The 19,285-nt window shown below is 45.5% G+C and overlaps 2 protein-coding genes across 4 annotated transcripts in view; one reads left to right on the top strand and one right to left on the bottom strand.

Moving 5' to 3' along the window:
* Nucleotides 1-3,026, top strand: part of LOC135268083 (mitotic checkpoint serine/threonine-protein kinase BUB1) — a 41,236-nt gene extending 38,210 nt beyond the window's left edge. For all 3 annotated transcript variants that reach the window (XM_064371685.1, XM_064371686.1, XM_064371684.1), the window contains 2 exons: nucleotides 1,027-1,133; nucleotides 2,708-3,026. In XM_064371685.1, coding sequence (XP_064227755.1) covers nucleotides 1,027-1,133; nucleotides 2,708-2,903 — 303 coding nt within the window. In that variant the 3' untranslated portion in view covers nucleotides 2,904-3,026. The remainder of the gene's footprint in view (nucleotides 1-1,026; nucleotides 1,134-2,707) is intronic.
* A 2,273-nt stretch (nucleotides 3,027-5,299) lies between these two features.
* LOC110568264 (two pore channel protein 2-like) overlaps nucleotides 5,300-19,285 on the bottom strand; it is a 40,436-nt gene continuing 26,450 nt past the window's right edge. Inside the window, 9 exon segments of the mRNA XM_064371647.1 lie at nucleotides 5,300-7,222; nucleotides 7,224-7,296; nucleotides 9,297-9,421; nucleotides 9,652-9,765; nucleotides 12,007-12,097; nucleotides 12,244-12,463; nucleotides 14,801-14,870; nucleotides 15,806-15,893; nucleotides 16,355-16,419. Coding sequence (XP_064227717.1) covers nucleotides 7,162-7,222; nucleotides 7,224-7,296; nucleotides 9,297-9,421; nucleotides 9,652-9,765; nucleotides 12,007-12,097; nucleotides 12,244-12,463; nucleotides 14,801-14,870; nucleotides 15,806-15,893; nucleotides 16,355-16,419 — 907 coding nt within the window. The 3' untranslated portion in view covers nucleotides 5,300-7,161.

The raw sequence follows: 19,285 nt of genomic DNA, 5'->3' as shown, positions 1-19,285 counted from the left end.
TGAGGCTAAGACAAAGGTGACGGGATAGAATTCTATTCCCGAAGAATACTTTCTTATTAGTCCATTATAGATCCTGTTATCAGGAAAGGGAAACAGATGTATTCTGTGAGTTTGATCATAGGGAAGAACATTTAATGATTTGTGAACCCTTCAGAAAGGAAGTCATGCAGCAAAGAGACAGCTTGGTTTATTGAGATCAAATCAGGCCAGCTTGGTTTCCTAAATCAGGGATAACAGGGAGACCCAGCATGCCCACTTCAGGCAGAGTTGAACACGTGTTGGATACACCTGGGATGCTCTCAGGCAGGATGGTGGATTTGACTGTAATAGATGGTACAGCCAGATTTCCAACTAGCCAGATCCAGAAATGAATCATTATTATTCTAAAGGAAGATTGCAGAATTTTCAACCAACTACATAGAATATTAGATGACCAGGAAGGAGAATGCTACTTGGGATAAATAAAAAGTTTTGAACCTGGTAAATAAAAGCCAACTACCAAGTTCTCTGGTGAGAACTATGTCTTTTCAGGAACCCATGGTAAAGGGGGCCAAGATTGGTGGGGGGGTCTCATTTCTTCTGTCCTGTGGATGTGGGTGGGGCTGGAGTGTTCTTTTCAGTTATGAACATACCACACAGTAAGAGGGCATGGGGGTGAGTCCGAGAACTACAACCAGAGTCCCAGGGGAGTGAGCTGAGAGGACTTCTAGGCTGTCCATGGGGAAGAGGGCTTAGAGTGTTGTGTTTGCCCCCTGTGTGACAGAATGAAGGACATGGTAGCTCAGGAGGGCAGAGTTTTCCAAAACTACCTCAGGAGGTAGAGGGTAGTCTGCTGTCTGTGGAAGCCTCCAGCAAAGCCTAGACGTTCAGTAGGACATGTTAGTGGAGTGGTTGAACAAATGGCTTCCAAAATGTTTTAAAAGTAAAATCCTGTGAATATTTAACTTGCTGCTTAAGTTAGACATCTTAATATAGTTCATGTGTAAATTACTATGTAAGTCATATGTACCTCTATCTGCTTTATAGATCGATTACTTTGGGGTTGCTGCAACAGTATATTGCATGCTCTTCGGCACTTACATGAAAGTGAAAAATGAAGGAGGAGTGTGGAAGCCTGAAGGTCTTTTTAGAAGGTGAGTATTAACATTGGTGCTATAGTGAAAAGATAATAACTACAGTAGAATGTTGGGTTCCATCTGGGAAAAAAAAAAAGGATCTCTGCCACTGCCTGGAAATCCTGTGCCTTGGGTAGTATGCTGTCAGGACAGTCCTGGGCACTGGGCACAGGGAGCAAGCTGCATAGCTTTACCACTTCTGTCTCCCCATTGGGGCAGCTGATGCCCTCCCTGAAAGCTTCTGGCCAAATGGTTGACATCCTGTACACATGCAAAGTTTTTACTCCTTATAGAGGAATCACCTAATATCACCAGCCGTCAGGTTTTCACTTTTCTTTTTTTGGTCTTCGGAAATACTGATCCTACTTTTCTCAGATATTTGTAAGAAGCAAAGGAAATAGTGTATGTGAAAGTGCTTCATAAATTATAAAGTAATGTGATGGGTAGCTCTCATTCACAGGACAGGGTTTTAGGTCCCAGCTCTGTGTGATTTGAGTTTCTCAAATATTGTTTTTTTGTCTGTAAATCACAGTGAAAATTCATGATTAGTCAAGAGCTCTTCCCGTCAACCTGGATGGCTCTCCTAACACAATGTGTGAACAAACTGTTGGAATAAGCCGTTTTGTTTAAGCTGAGTATTTGGTGCCTGGATATTCATTATATCACTTGTACTTTCTTTTTTGAGGCATAAAAACATGCAGAAAAGTACACTTATCGTAAGTTTTCAGCCTAATGGACTTTTATATATGTTTATACCTTCTTGAGAAAATGTAAGATGGGGTTCCTGTAAACCTCATCTCCCCAGCCCCCTCAAAAAAAGAAAAATAGTTAGCAATAATTTTATGAAATGTCATATGCTGTATATAAATAAAGTTAGGTTCAGGCCCTAGAGGAAAGCTTATAACAACTATTCTTTATTTTGGATAATGAGCCCTCATGTTTAGCAAATACTCTATTCCATCTCTGGCTCAAAATTGAAGAACCAGATAGTTTCATCTCTGACTATCAGTGTGAAGAAGAGCCGGAAGTTAACCCTCAGCAGGACTGATGGCATTTCCTGTCTGGAGCACAATTCCGTTTCATTCTACTTTCTCTCCCACCTCTTATCTCCATGTTTTGGAGTTTTTAGTTAACTTAAACAATTAATAGTAGTTGGAACTCTTAACTCTGAGCTATCTCCTGGGCAGCCCAGCCAGTCTACCTGGTCCTGCTGCATATGCAGTTAGCCTTGACAGAAGCATTTGGCCAGATTATCCAATTCTGGCAGCAAGGTATGTACAGCTAGCCAGAAGCAGATAGTTTGGCTTTTTTTTCTAAGAGAGAGCAAGAACATTTTTTGACTTGCAGTATTACTAAAAGATTACGTATCTTAATTATTTTTTGGAATAAGATGTATAAAACATTTAATTGAGTCTTTAATCTCTCTCGTATGTAATAGATTCAATGTTTCCATTTTTGCTGCATTGTGTTCCATTTAGGGGAGAGTTGTTACATTAAACTGTCCAAGCCTGTGGAAGTCAGATGCAGAAGTGGGGTTATCCTGCGTGTTGAAGGCTACATTTTATCCATTATTTATGCTTTGTCTCTTTCAGGCTTCCTCATTTGGATATGTGGAATGAATTTTTTCACATCATGTTGAATATTCCAGATTGTCATCATCTTCCATCTTTGGATGTGTTAAGGCAAAAGCTGAAGAAAATATTTCAGCAACACTATACTAACAAGATTAGGGCCCTACGTAATAGGCTAATTGTACTGCTCTTGGAATGTAAGCGTTCACGGAAATAAAATTTGGATATAGACAATCCTTAAAAAACACACTGTAAATATGAATCTGCTCACTTTGAACCTTGATTTTTTCCATTTATTGTTTATGTACATGTTTGTTAAAAATAAATCCCATAGAATATATCCATGTGACTTAGTTGTTATAAATATTTCAGCAAAATACACAACCCCACAAGGTCCCTGTGTAGCAGGTTGATTTGGCTACTTCTGGGATGCAAGCATTTGCGAGAATAATTCAGATGTGAACATTCTCTAGAAATTACTTTTTGAACACTGACCTGTTTAAGCTACAAAAGGGCCAGACAGCTCTTTTCCAAATTTGAAGTTTTGTGTCTGTGTAAGACACACACACACATACACACATTTCCCTAATATTTCCAAGGGACTTCAAGTTTTTCTGAATAAAGCCTGCCTGTCCTTTATTGTACCTGTTATTCATTGTTCTCTATGAAATACAAATCCTAAGCCTGTTTATTTTTTAAAAGTACCAAAGGAAAATCTCAGGTCGTAAAAAGTCTCTCTAATAAGCTGTATAGATCATTAATTAATCATCTCTAGAATTATAGAAGACAACTTGGCATTTATTGACTTTCAGAGCTGGAAGGGCCTCATCCCTCTCTTTTGTTCCCTTAGCATTACAATGAAAACAAATCCCAGGTTATGCACGATTCAGGAGAAGAGTGAACTGCTTCCTCCTACCCTTATCAGCTATCAGGTTCCCCATTCCAAAGGCAATCACACTCCATTTTTTGTGACTCTTTCCAAAAATGATGCAATGAATATTTTTATATACTGTATTTTTGAAGCAACTGGCATAATTCCGCTTTTTTTTTTCACTTAATGTGTGGCAACAGAGAATATAACTACATACGGAATGACCTCATACTTTTTAACAGTCATGTATTGGTTGGTTATTTGGTATATCTGTCATATAAATTTATTTGGTATATCTGTCATATAAATGCCTAGAAGTGAAATTACTAGGTCAAAGGTGAGTGCGTTCAAACTTTCGTTATTAATATCTGCAAATAGCCTCCCATGGGAGTTGTGTCAGATATCTCTAAGTGTCTTTGTTCCTCACACTGATCAGGACAGATCAGGCTCTTTGACTTTTGCCAGTCTGATTGATGAGAAAATAGTATCTCTTTACAGTCTTAATTTGCATTTCTCTCATGAATTAGGCCAAATATACTTTGTAAAAGCTATATGTGTTTTCTTTTCCTGTGAAGTCTTATCCTTTGTCCATTTTTCATTTAGATTGTTTTTTTCTTGTTAATTTGTAGAAGTCCTTTGTATATGAGGCAAAAGTATTTGTCCCAATTTGTCATCTGTCTTTTCACTAGTAAGATTTCTGTTGCTGTGAAGTTTTTTAAATTTTGCTTTGTGCTCTGATTTCTAGTTTTAAACGGCTTTTGGCTTTTTGTGTTTTAAATTGCCATTCCCAATTGAAATCAGAGCTCCTAGACAGCTGGATGTTTGGCACACCTGAAAAGCTGTCACTCCACATCTTTCTCTGCCACTGATCCTAGGAGCCACGAGGTCCTTGGACTTCCTTTCCCTCATACAAGTCCAGCCATGTGTCCCGTCGGCTCCATTCCGGATGTTTCAGAAAAACCCACTTTAGGACTGGTTAGGCTATCTCAGCCTAAGCTGCTGTGACACCACGCACCCGCACGGGGCTGGGAGAAGGCAGCAGTGACTTTTCTCCCACGGCAGTCGGGCTGGGCGATCCCCATTAGCGGCGATTCCTGTTAGCACCAATCCGCGGTCCTCACGGGAGTCTTCCACGAGGTACTACTTTCTCCTCGTTGCTGTTTCCAGGCCGGGAGGAGTGGAGGCAGAGGCGGGGACTGTTCCAAAGGCAAGACTTGCTCACAGCCCACGGGGCAGACACAACCTTATTGTCCCTGGCCCCTACCAAACGGAGGGCCCCGCTGGGAGTCCGTGTGCCAAAATGTGAGGTGACGAGTTCACTGAAAGGCATCAGAAAATTCTGGAGAGGCGGCAAGCCCCGCCACCACTCCTCTGCGTTTCCCCCCTGCCCTTCCTGTCGAGTCGGGATGACCAGGGCGGTGGCGCCCCCTGGTGGCCTTCGCGCTGCCACCAGGAGGAGAACAGAGGTTTCTAGAGAAAAAGCTCCAGCAAGGCCAACTCCTGGCTCTCCCCAAGGGCTCAGGCAGCAAGAGTATTTATGTAGCAAGGTTTACTCCCTTACTCTTTAATGGTGAACACAGGGAACAGCGTGTAGGTCCACGAATGGGTGAATTCTTAAAGAAATCATGAGACGTTGATGGGACGGAATTCTCAGCATGGTGTGCATGTGTATGAACCAACATGAAATAAAGTGATGATGAAAACAGCAGGTGGTGGGACGATACATAAGAAATATGTCATACTTAGGATTTAGAAATGCAATTATATATTAATACATCTGATACACATGACTGTGGTCAGATTCCATTCCAGAAGGATAAACAGCACACTCAGCAGGCACCCCTGGAAAAGGTGTGTGCGACTGAGTAGGGGGCGCATGAGGAGGAGGAATAAGGAGCAACTTTCAGCTTCTTACTCAGGTTCTGGGTTGAATTCTTTAAATGTCTATGCATTATTGGCTAATTAAAACAGAAATGCCAGCCATATCTAACATTCGAAAAGATTACATTGTAACTCGATGCATTTAGTATAATACTTTACATAGTAATAGATATAATACATACAAAGAAATAAAAGAACAGTCACAAGGGTGCCAGGACTCCACACACGACATGGGCTGGGTCAGCGAGACCCCAGCTCCCAAATCCTGGTGACAGTGGGAGTCTAGAGCAACACTGCAAATGCCAGGCGTGGTTTTAAGGCAGGAAAACAAACTCGTCAGAGCACACTCTGCCACAGCACTGACCGAAGCCAGCACTGAGTCAGCATCGGCCCTGCCCTCTTGTTCCAGGCCCCGCCACCAACCCGACACCCGCAGTCCTGAGAGGAGGTACTATTTGTCTGGCATTTGCAGATAAGGAAATGGGCCACAGAGAGGTATGGCTGGTGGAGAGCCAGGTGTGAAACGAGAGTCTGGCCGCAGAATCCATGCCCCAAAGTCCTTGGCTTTGCTCCTGCAGGACACAGCCTAGAGGCCACTCTCAGAACCAAAGAAAAAAATGTCCTTTCCATGCTAGCTTCAGTTGTCACCTTCACACATGACATGCAACATGCCACACATCTCAGGTCTCACTGCATTGAAACCTCAGGTCATGGGGACACACTCCCACTGATTCCCCTGCCTGATGTGGGGGCCCATGACAAGGCACAGGAGAATGAGGGGCACATTGCCTGCTCTGCAGAGAATCCTATGTGCTCAAGATGCCTTGGCGACCTGGTATAGCCAAACCCTTAGAGATGGAAAATAGAAAGATGGGTGCCAGGAGCTTTGGGGAAGGGAAGATGGGAGTTGTTTCATGGGGATAGGGTTTCAGTTTTGCTAGATGAAGAGTCCTGAGATGGATGGTGGCTGTACAACAATGTGAGTGTACTTAGCACTTAGACATGCTTAAGACGGGAAGGGTTACGCTGTGTTTACTTAACCACAATAAAAAGTTGTAAAAATAAAATAAATCCCTTTTAAGTTCCGAGAAGATGCATTTGCTGTCCTAGGGGATTTCCAGTGGGGAAAGTGACCTCAGAAAGCAAGTGTTTCAAAATCTTGTCATCATTGTAATTCTGTTAAAGAAGCTTTGAGAGCACACCCCTGTTCCCAAAATAGAGAAGCAGCTGTGACAATTATATTTCCACATTCATATTTTTCTTCATTTTGAATAAGCACTGCCTTTAAAAGCTACTGTACTATAACATATTCCTTTACCATATTTAAATATTCGTATTCATTTATGTAACAATGTAGCACAGGATTAGTTTAATAGCATAGCAAAATACCATATAAAAATAAGTGAAAAGGTTTTATAGACTCACTGAAAAGACGACATGTGTACATATATGTGTACAACAAGTGCTCTTTACAATCTCTTCAACAACTTTTCTTGCCTTATGGCCATAATCAAACATAAGAACAACCCTCAGTGGGGGGCCCACCTGTGCAGCCTTTCCACACCATTCAGCTGACGACTCAGGGCAGGCCAGGCGAGGCCTATTCACAAGCTCATCAGAACACAGAAGGGAGCCTGGGCCACAAACATCACCTCCAGATAGTACCTGCAAAGAGGTGACAGCTTATCTCGGTTTCTAGTTGTGGACCCTTCTGAGACCAAGATCATGCACTGTTTTCAAAATTGGGATTCTTAGGACATATGTCACTGGGTGAGAAGTTCAGAGGAAGGGCCTTCATCCTCAGGAGCAATTTCAGACTCGAACATCCGCTGCAGCAAGGCATCCACGGTCCTGTATTCTAGGAGGAAGGAGAAAGAGGCATGTGGGCAGGGTGCGGTGGCTCACACCTGTAATCCCAGCATTTTGGGAGGTCGAGCGGGTGGATCACGTGATGCCAGACCAGCCTGGCCAACATGGTGAAACTCCATTGCTACTAAAAACACAAAAAGTAGCTGAGCATGGTGGTGGGTGCCTGTAATCCCAGCTACTTGGGACGCTGACACAGGAGAATTGCGTGACCCAGAAGGTGGAGGTTGCAGTGAGCTGAGATCATGCCTCCAGCCTGGACAACAAAAGCAAAACTGTCACCAAAAAAAGGCACATAGAATCCAGATGCGCTGGGGTCCTGGGGAGCACTGAGCCTTGCAAGTCAAGGCTTTCCTGAAGGATGGCCCTGAGTCAAAGACAAGGCTCTGCACACAGTAACCAAATACTTCTTGAAAGCAAAAAATCACCCATCCATCCCAGTGCTGACCACCACAGAGCTCCCCCACCACTGGAGGCACTGAACACAAAGGAGAATGTGCTTCTAGAAGGCTGGGGGAAAACAGCCACCCTTAGGGGCTGCACGCTCACACCACTCCTGCAGTCTGGGCTGTAATCCTCAGGCTGGGCTTATTGTAGGGTACCTCGGCTCACACCTGTAATTCTTTCCAGCAGTTTGGGAGGGAGAGGTGGGAGGATCACTTTAGCCCAGGAAGTTTGAGAATAGCCTGGGCAACATAGCGAGACCTCATCTCTACAAAAAATCTTTTTATTTTTTTATTTTTATTTTTTAAAGGCTAGTCAAGTGAAGCAGTGGGAGTGGAGAAGGAACAAAGAAATCTGTAGCTGGTTGTGATCAATTAGTTGTAAACGCCACTGCACTCAGACCAGCCTCTACAAAAAATCTTAAAAAGAAAAGAAAAACTCCTGACAGCCTTTTTAAGAACCCCAGCCCCAGCTCTCAGAGGAGTCCTGATGACCAGAAAACATCCACGCAAGAGAATCACAGTCATCACAGATACTCAAATGCAAGCCACATGAGGAGCCAGGGTGCTGGAGTCACATATTCTACTGGAATGAGACCCATTTTGAGAGGTAAGACTTCATAGCAGCTTTTAAATGCTTACTGAGTTTTCTCATGAAAAAAAGTTCAGGATAGAACTGGGACCAATGAGTAAAATTTACCTGGGGGCACATTTCCCTCCCACCGGAACCCACCAGGAAGGGAATTTCCCTCCCACCGGAACCCACCAGGAAGGGAATTTCCCTCCCACCGGAACCCACCAGGAAGGGAATTTCCCTCCCACTGGAACCCATCGGGGGTACATTTGCCTTCTAGACCCAAACTGAGATGCAGACTGGCTTTGGTTTACTCAACCAATTTTATTCATTGAGAATTAATGAAGCAAGTAAATGAACGGTTGTTAAAGGCCTCTCTGTCCCAGGGCCGTGGTTAGGCCCTGGAAGATACCATGAAGAATCAAAAGACATGACCCCACCCACATGGGGCTTTCTACCCATGTGGAGTCTACAAGGAAGACAGATGGTGATCAAAACAGTCACTCAGCAATGTGTGACCTGCTGGCATGTGCAGAGAGGAGGGAAGAAGAGCTGGGGACCACAGAGCACCTGACTTTCTCGGAAACACCAGGGGGCTTCCTTGAGGAAGGGCTGCCTGAGCAGAGGCCTGAAGGATGAGGGACCTCAACTCCTCAAAGTGAGGTAAGAGTGAACTCGAGGAGAAAGAGGCAGCTGCAGAGGCCCTGGGGGCAGGATGGAGCAGGGGAGCTGAGGGGCTGAAAGGCCCGCAGGGCTGAGGAGCAGCATGTGTGGCGGGCTGGTGGGAAGGGAGAGAGGCTGGGATACTGAGAGAAGCCAGGTGCGGGGATGACCATGGCGAGGGGCCTCATCTTTATCCTTGAAGATTAGGAAGCCACTGAGGGTCAGATCTGCATTGTAGAAACACCACACTGGCTGCTGTGAGGACAGATTGGGGGAAGATCAATTGTATTTTTGCATCAGATTGAAACTTACTTTTTGATGCAATTCTGCAGTACAGTCCTTTCAAGGCTTTCGTTTTGTTGTCTCCGTCATCCCCATGAAGGCCACGGTCCTTGGTGTCCACGTGATCAGTGAGCTTCCCATCTTGAAGTTCTTCCCTTCAAGGAGGAAGAGGCAACAGAAATGTGGTCAGGTCCCTCAGCCAAGTTCCTCACGTGTCTCCCAGGCATGGCCTGGTGGTCTGTGTCCAGGTACACCCAGGGCACTCATCTAGAGAGGCCCATGGGGCCAGGCTGGTGCCACCAGGCACCGGAGGTTAAACATGGCAGGTCTTTGAGTGCGGCCCACCTCTAAGTCTGAGGGTCACCCAAGGAGACGTGCTACTTACTCTCGGATTCCCACTCCAAGCTCTTGAATCTTCTTCTCAATAGCAGTTTCCACTTCACTTTTTTCTAATGAATATGCCACAAAGAATGCCTCCAAGACAAATGCTATGAAAATACTGAGGAGGAGGAGGAAGAGGTAAGAGGGGGTTAGGTTGAACAGCCATGGTCTAGGTGACAAGGAATCCTGGTTCCAAAGAGCACTTGAGCCCAAGTACAAGGGCAGCCTACTGCAGCAGATAAAATGCATGGCAGGAGGGAGAAATGACAAGCAACAAAGCATCTCCCAAGGACTAGACACAACTTGCATTCATCCAGAGGCTCGTTCTTCCTTTACATCCTATTTAAACAATAAATATCAGGAGGAAAATACCTTTTATTTGAAGGGAAATGTTAGGCCAAATAATTGTTGGGAGACAATTCTCCATGAATGTCTCAGGTGTCTGTGGATACTGGATCCTCTGCCCAAAGACCTCTAGAGCCAGTTTAGAAATGTGTCCCTATGGAGATGTTTCAGGAGAGTAATGCAGAGAGAGGGCTCCCTCCCCACGGACAGTCCAAGGCAGCAAAGATAAAGATCATACTTTCTCTCCCAGGAGAAGTAAAGATAAAGTCAGTTTCTCTCTCTCTTGCTCCTTCTCCTCCTCTTTCTCTCGCCTCAGCAAGGAGGATGGGCAGGTCACCAGCAGCCCTACATGAGATCAGTTTCCTAAGTCTGGAGTCCCCTGCTGCACCCCAGCCACTCCATCTGGTCCTCACCGCACTGGCCTGTGGAATTAGGGTCCAGGAAACTGATACAGAGTGCTGCTTGGGCTGCTCCTCCTGCCATGAATTACAGACCAGCTTTGTCTCTGACCCAAGATCTGGTGTTTTCTGTTAGAAAGTGCATGGCAAATGAACCTTTTAGCTTGCCAGTAAATCTCAGAGCCTTCACATTCCTGACTTGACAGTAATGATGACGTAGCCCAGGGCTGTCGCAGCACTCACAGGTTTTTTGGAGGGCAGTCAAAAATATCTGGCCAGGTGCAATGGCTCACACCTCTAATTCCAGCACTTTGGGAGGCAGAGTGGGGATGCTTGCTTAAGCCCAGGAGTTTGAGACTAGCCCGGGCAACATAGCGACACCTCATCTCTATAAAAACAAATTTAAAAAGAAAAGAAAAATTCCAAACAGCCTTTTTAAGAACTCCAGCCAGCTTTGAGGGGATCCTGATGACCAGAAAACACCCATGCAAAAGAATCACAATGATCACAGGTACTCAAATGCAGGCCTCTGGAGTCACAGATTATAACAGAAAGCAGAGCCCTTTTGAAAGGGAACATGTCATAGCAGCTTTCAAATGCTTACCGAGTTTCCCACGGAAAATGGGTAAGGACAGAACTGGGACCAATGAGTAAAATCTACCTGGGGGCACATTTCCCTTCCACTAGAATTCACCAGGGGAGGCCAAGCGTGGTGGCTCATGCCTGTAATCCCAGCACTTTGGGAGGCCGAGGCAGGCAGATCACCTGAGGTCAGGAGTTCCAGACCAGCCTGTTTCTACCAAAAATACAAAAATTAGCCAGGTGTGGTGGTGAGCACCTGTAATCCCAGCTACTTGGGAGGCTGAGGCAGGAGAATTGCTTGAACCCAGGTAGGGGAGGTTGCAGTGAGCAGAGAACATGCCAATGCACTCCAGCCTGGGCAACAGAGTGAGACCCTATCTCAAAAAAAACAAAACAACAACAAGAATTCACCAGGGGACACGTTTCCCTTCCACTAGAGTTAACCAGGGATCCCTTCTAGAATTCAGCAGGCGACACATTTCCCTTCTAGAATTTACCAGGGGGCAAATATCCCTTCCTCTAGAATTCACCTGGGGACGTATTTCCCTTCCACTAAAACTCGCCTGGGGTCCCTTCTACTGGAACTCACTGCGGGGCATATTTTCCCTCTACCTGTGGGTGTGCTAAGTACCAGAGCAGGATGACAAGGGAACTGACTCCTTTGGCTCTCCAGAGTCCCAGTGGTTGGCTGGATTTCAGTGGAGGCTGGACGGCAACTCAGGGGGCATGTTCCAGAGATGAATCGATCTTAGTGGGGAAGGGTAGGTAGACTAGCCAGGCCTCAGTTTCCTTCTGGCCCACACTACTTGGGAGGCTCTGAGATGTCTGTTCCATGCAGATGTGCGACACGCTGGTGACACCGTGAGGAACACAGAGATGAACAAAAGGAAGACCCTTTCCTCCAACAGCTTAGCACCCATTGGGAAGATGCAGCCCACCCAACCTAACCAGGGTGGGACAGGAGAAGAGGATGGTCCCTTAGCCGTGCTGAAAAAGGAGATGCGAAATTCCCAATGTGGCTGGAGGAAACTCACTTAACAATGAGGATGACGACCACTATGTGGAACAAGATGAAGTATAGCTTTGCAGCCTGGTGAGTCACCAGGGCAAAGCCGTTTGCAAGGAGTAGAAAGTTAAGGAACCAGAGCTTTGAGAAACTCCGCGGGTCCCCTGAGCTCCAAGAGGCCAAGAGGTAATCCTCTTCTGCGGTAACCCACCTCACCGCAGGATGCAGACTGCCCCACGGATCTCCACCTTCTCAGAAAGGATATCGTGCCACTGGTTAACCACTGTGAGCTCCATCAGCACAGTGAACGCAGAGGCCAAGTCATTGAAGTTGTTCTTGCAGTATCTGCCTCGGGCAAATGCAGAGCCCCGTAAGGCTGGGTTCCCACACACCAGGGCGTCAGGAGCAGTGAAATTCGGATCAAAGAACCGAACTTTGCCATGGAACACTTCCATCCCGACGATGGCAAAGACATAGTAGACCACCTGGGGGGAGACACCGGGTCACCAGCAGGCCCTCAAGGCTGCAGAGGAGCGGGCAGAAGCAATGGGAAGAACTGCAGGCCCAGCCAGTCATGCTCCAGGGGCTGGCAGAAAGGGCACTGCTGGTGTATTCCCAGGGAGGGTCACCCTCCCCAGTCAGGAGTTCCAAGCAGCCGGAAGGGGGTGGGCAGGGGTTGGCTACTCGGCCAGTCTGCTAGGAAGCCTGAGCCATTTGTAGAGGGACAGAGGACATGGCCAGCTGGGCCACACCTTGACCTCCCCAGGGTTCATTTACAAAGTCAAAAATGAAGCTCCTAGCAAGTTAGTGGGTCAAACATTCAAAAAGTAATAGTCCTCTAGGAAAAAAAAAGTAATAAAGGTCAATCTTTACTTTGTTCTCTATACTAAAATAAATTTCAAAATAAGTAACCAAAGAGTTAGATGTAAACACACCAAAAACCCCATACATGTATTATAAAAAAAAATTGAGTAGAAAAAGACCAGGCCAGGCCCAGTGGCTCACGCCTGTAATCCCAGCACTTTGGGAGGCCAAGGCAGGCAGATCATGAAGTCAGGAGAGACCAGCCTGGCCAACATGCTGAAACCCTGTCTCTACTAAAAATACAAAAACTTAGCCAGGCGTGGTGGTGCACGCCTGTAATCCCAGCTAGTCTCGAGGCTGAGGCAGGAGAATCGCTTGAATCCAGGAGGCGGTGGTTGTGGTGAGTGGAGATCACGCCGTTTCACTGCAGCCTGGGCGACAGAGCAAGACTCAGTCTCATAAAAAAAAAAAAAAAAACAAAGAAAAAGACCTTATTGAGCATGATTTAAAACCTAGAAACTATAAAGATTGACAAGTAGGATATATATGATAAATCTAAACTTTTATATACCCAAAAACCAAACCAAAGCAAAAAGCCTTTATGTCAAAAAGTAAAAAAAGGTGGCAGACAAGGAAAAAGGAAAAGTAATTGCTCTTACAGCCTACCAAGGGCCTATTTCCTTAATAGGCCTAAGGCATATTGTATTGAAAATTAAACAGAAGAACAGAACAAGGATGAGAGCAGGCTGTTTACTGAAAAATAAGCATAAATGGCAAAAAGAACATGGAAAAGATGCTCAGCCTCATGAATAACTAAACAAATGCAGTAAAAAATGATACGATGCTGCTTCATCACCGATCAGACTGGAAAAAAAAAACGGAAACGTTTAATAACCCCCAGTGGTGAGGGGTGCAAAGAAACAGATGCTGTGGTATACTGTGGCTGGAATGCAAATGAGAGCTTGTCTTTTGGAAGGCAGGTTGCCATTATAGACCTAAATTTTGAACCCATTTAACCTTTGGCTAGCAGTTCCACTTCTGGGAATGTATCCAACAGATATACTCGTATAAGCCCACAAAGATGCATGCACTAGGATAGTCCTTACTACGTCATTTGTGATGGCAAGAAGGTGAGACCCTTCAGTAGCCTATCAGCAGTGGGGCTGGGCAGACACATTCTTCCCTCAGTGGAACACATTTAATCATGGCAGAGCTTACCTGCAGGCACTCGCCTCCCAGAACACAGGACGAAAGTATTCAGTAGAAGAAAGTCATACAACAATATTTCAAATGCATTATCCCACTTGACTAAGGATAAACTGGATACCTACAGGCATGCATGGAATAGACTCATATATACTGAAATATTCAGGAAGGGTAATAAGAAACACCTAATAATGGTTGCCTCTGGGAAAGAGTCATGTTGGGGGTGGGCATGGGTAATTTACAATCGACTTTTCATTCTTCTATGCCAAAGGAATTTTTTTTTACCATTATCAATAAAAAGAACAATAAGTGCCCTGTTGCAGCCTCCGCCGCATCCACATGGAACCGCCCCAGAGCGGGAGGCCCCTGGTCCCTGTGGAAGCCTTTTAGTGCCTCATTGTCACCACTGGGGACCTCGAGGAGCAGGTGGGCCCTCTCCACACCGGGGCGAGGAAGACTCTCACTGGCACTCCCTGAAAGGAAGCTGGCTCTCAAACCTACATCCTTAAGAACCTACATGCTTACCTGCTAGCCAGGAATACCCACCTGGACTGTGGTTGAGAAAGAAACTACGAGTGGGTCAGCCCACTGGGTTGTTGGTGTTCACTGCAGCAGGCGGTGTACCTAACTGGCATACGCCCAACGTTTCTAGAAACTTCACATTGCTTAAGAATGGCTACTGGAAACAATACATTGCATTTACTTATTTTCCCTTTCTTCCTCTCCCTTAAAATAAGGCTTACTGAGAGTTGCCACGAATAAACATCTTACCACTTTTGTCACGTCGGATAGCAACGAGAGCAGGTACTTACAAAGACAAGTCCACCAAACGTCAGCATCGCGGGCCCGATGTTGATTAGCGTGGTCACTATAACCCGGAATCTAGGGCAAAACAAAGTCACCAACACAAGGCAAAAGGGAAGGTGGGAGGTAAAACTCACACCCCACCGGCGTGTTCCCCTCCACACCTTTCCCCAGGCCTGAATCTGGTCTTTAAATGTCATCAGGAATTTGCCTTTGTAGCCGTGTCAGCATTGGTCCACCCACCAAGCTAATTGGCAGCTTCTCCTGAAGCAAAGCAAGGCAGGCTGGACCAAAGCAAGAAAAGTAGTCCCAGAGAAACTCACCAGGAAGACACAGTGTTGAGGCAGGAAAAGGATTTAGCCTCATCTGTTTTCCTCCCTCACCTTTTCCTCCATCCAGATCCAGCCTGTTTTAAGGCTGTCCCGGAGGTTTATGTTGACAGTTGAACACCTTCTGGAGGAGTATGCCTGTCCTTGGAGGCAGCCATCTCCCTAGCACTCCCTGGAAGAACTGTGGCCTATTGAACACCGAGGGCAGGGTTTACCTGGGCTTTGGGGTCAGACTCCTGGGTTTGCATCCTGATCTGCCTCTTTCTAGCTGTGTATTACGGGGAGAGTTGCTTAACCTCTCTGAGCTTGTGACATCACCTGTAAACTAGGATAATAAAACTAGAGATATCAGGGGTCGTAGGTAGGATTCAATAAGACAACGGTTAGCACGCTTGAGTTAGCACTAGCTGCATCATGATAACTCTTATTTAGTCACTGTGCAGGCAGGCACAGTTCAGGCCAGTCACAAGGATGACAGTGACCGTCACAATCCCTGCCCTCAGGTGCTCCTTATCCATCTTCATTGGCTTCCCTCCCCACAACCACGCACCCCAGAGAACCCCAACAAGTTACATCCTGGATTCATAATTGGGCACATTTATAGTAAGCAGACTAGAGTGCTTTCCACCAGGCCCAATGTGGGACCCCCTCAAGTGCAGCCATTGCTCACCACTTCCACTTTACCTCTGAATGCTGACAATGACCCTGAGGAGCCGGAGTATTCTCAATATCAAGACAATATCCAGTATCTGCTGACTGTTATATTCTCTGGCTGGAAAAGGAACACAATTGTTTAACATTCCATTTTCTCAGAGCCTTGGCTTGTTCCTTTTATGCAGCGAGGTCTGTGGCTCTGTGGGTGCCAGGGAAGATGCAGCTTCACTTCAAGGATAGACAATGGCTGTGAGCAATGAAGAAGGAAGTGCCGCCTGGACACCCTAACTACTTCTGTCATCAAAGCCAGGGGCCGGCTTTAAAGAGATGACCATGTGAGCATTTGGTGTGATGGATGCTTACAAACAAAATCTCTAAAATACAGCTAAACACAAAGGAAGCCACCATTGTCCAAAGAACATGCAACATTTTAAATAATTATCCTATGTCCCCTTTTCCTCTCTCCAGACATCTTAACAGTACACAGTGGGTGTTCAACAGACTGATGAAATGTTCAATAGATTGAATGCAGGATTCCCATCCCAGGAGGTAGTGAAGCTGACAGCCGGTGGCACTGACCTGACTGAATGGTGGCGTTGGCCACAGTGGCCACCAGGGCAGCAATGATGATCAATGTGTCAAACCTAACAGTGCAAAAGCAAAGTTGGTTATGAATCAAGAGAAAGGCCTGTCAGGTTTAGGACATGATGAATTCTGAGAAAACCTCCAATCCGGTATCGTATGCAATGCAATGATTCAGCCATGAAACTGATTTCCATCATTTTTAGGATGGTGGATATGAAGCAAGAAACACTGTTTGAGGAACCTAACAAGCATCCCTTGACTGCTCCAGAACCACCCATGGGCATCTGTGGAAATCAGCTAATTCATATCATAGTAATCGTCTTCCAAAATAGTCTAATCTGTGAGAATACTTTGACACATTTTCAGAATACACAGTACAATCTTTCTTGGCATTAATTTTACCAAACACATTGTAACTTTTTAATTGAAAAGGAAATTCATCACCTTGTTACTCTTCTGTCTAACAACTGTGCCAAAGGACAACAAAATATTAGACAATATTAACCCATTCCCCTTTGGCCATATGCACACCATAATAGTTTCCTGGCCCTTAGAGTAGTGTCAGGCCTGCATTTGTGTCTCTGTGTCCCACAGGGCCTGACACACAGTCAGGCAATTTGCAGCATGTGCAAGATGGTTCCAGACTGGGGGTAGGCAGTCTGGGAAAGAAATAGCCCACAGGGAAATACATCCCCCACCCAGAGAAGAGCTTACTAACAGTGCTCATTGTAAGTGGGCCAAGGGAGCAATGGAAGGAACTGCCTTGTTGGGCGTGATGTTCCAAGATTGTAATAATAAGAAATATATATTTAGTCTTCACCAGTATACTTAATTCCTGGTCAGAGCTTGAAAATCCTTGTAATTTTCCAAGTCATAAGAGTATACCATGAACTTTTATGCAGTCATAAAGAAGGATGAAATCATGTCCTTTGCAGCAACATGGATGGAGCTGGAGGCCATAATCCTGAGTGAACTAATACAGGAATAGATAGCTAAATACTGCATGTTCTTACTTACAAGTGGGAGCTAAACATTGAGCACACATGGACATAAACATGGGAGCAACAGACTCCATGGACAACCACGGAGCAGGGTGTGGGTTGAAAAACTACCTATTGGGTACCATGCTCACTACCTGAGTGCACTATACCCATGTAACAAACCTGCACATGTACCCCAGTATCTAAAATAAAAGTTGAAATTTTAAAAAAAAGTAGGCTGGGTGCAGTGGCTCATGCCTGTAATCCCAGCACTTTAGGAGGATGAGGTGGGAGGATCACTTGAGTTGAAGAGTTCAAGACCACCCTGGGCAACACGGTGAAACCTGTCTCTACAAAAAATAGAAAAATTAGCCAGGCATGGTGGCATGTGCCTGTGGTTCCAGCTACTCGGGAGGCCAAGGTGGGAGGAGTGCTCGAGCCTGGGAGGTCGAGGCTGCAGTGAGCTGAGATCACACCACTACACTCCAGCCTGGGTGACCCAGTAAGACCCTTTCTCAAAAGACATAAAAAAGTCATAAAGGTGAAAGGAGAATCTTGTAATTCATAACAAGCACCTTTCAGCTCCACCTGAGTTTAGATTAATGAAGTACCTTTGGAAAGCCCTTAGGGGTGGGGTTTGTTGCCAGGGGAACTACCATGTGATTAGACAGTTAGGACTTTCAGCTCCATCCCTTCCCCAACTCCCAATCTTTATGGAAGGGGAGGAACTGAAGGTTGAGGTGATTGTCAATGGCCAGAGATAGAATCAATCATGCATACATTATGAAACCTCTATAAAAACCCCCAAGGATGGTGTTGGGAGAACTTCTGGGTTGGTGAACACGTGGAGGTGCTGAGAAGGTGGTGTGCAGGGAGAGGGCATGGAAGATCCGCATCCCTCCCCCATACCTTGCCCCTGTAATCTCTTCTATTAGCTATGCCTGAGTTGTATCCTTTTGCAATAAACCAGAAATCCAGTAAGCAAACTGTGTTCCTGAATTTTGTGAGCTGTTTAGCAAATTATCAAACCCAAGAAGAAGACAATGGGAACCTCGGATTTACAGCTGTTCAGTCAGAAGTGCTGGCTTGTGCCTGGCCTCTGAAGTGCAGGTGGCCTGTGGGCCTGAGCCTCAACCTATGGGATCTGACAGCAACTCCAGATAGGTAGTGTCGGAATTGGATTAACTTGTAGGACACACTTGGTGTCCATAGAGTTGGGCAATTGGTGTGTGTGAGGAAGAAAATGCACACATTTGGTGTCATAAATACTGTGAAAGAGTAGAAGAGGACGTTTTGCTTTTTTCTTTTTTTAATTTTATTTTATTGCTTTTTAGGTTCTGGGGTACATGTGAAGAACATGCAGGATTGTTGCATAAGTACATGCGTGGCAATGTGCTTTGCTGCCTTCCTCCCTATCACCTATATCTGGCATTTCTCTCCATGTTACCCCTCTGCAATACCACACCCTCTGCTGTCCTTCCCCTAGTTCTCCCCCACAGACCTCAGTGTGTGATGCTTCCCTCCCTGTGTCTATGTGTTCTCATTGTTCAACACCCACCTATGAGTGAGAACATGTGGCGTTTGGTTTTCTGTTCTTGTGTCAGTTTGCTGAGAATGATGGTTTCCAGGTTCATCCATGTCCCTACAAAGGACACGAACTCATAGTTTTTTATGGCTGCATAGTATTCCATGGTGTGTATGTGCATATTTTCCCTAACTTTCCTTTTTTTAAAAGATCCTTTCCAAATTCAAGATGCCATGATCTATGATTCTAATTTTAGCTAAAGCCAGTTAAAACTGACCTCACGAATAACAGTTTTTACTGAACCAGAGGTTCAGGATCTTATAAGATGCCTCCAAACTGGGCAGATGGAGCTTGGCGAAGGGCAGCCATATTTCCAAAAATGTGGCAGGAAATTCCCTTTCACCCCCACGCCACCTCTCC

This window comes from Aotus nancymaae, unplaced genomic scaffold, assembly GCF_030222135.1.
Source record: "Aotus nancymaae isolate 86718 unplaced genomic scaffold, 86718_ANA_hifiasm-v0.15.2.pri h1tg000155l, whole genome shotgun sequence".
NCBI classification, from domain to species: domain Eukaryota; kingdom Metazoa; phylum Chordata; class Mammalia; order Primates; family Aotidae; genus Aotus; species Aotus nancymaae.
This window is presented reverse-complemented; position numbering and strand designations above follow the sequence as displayed.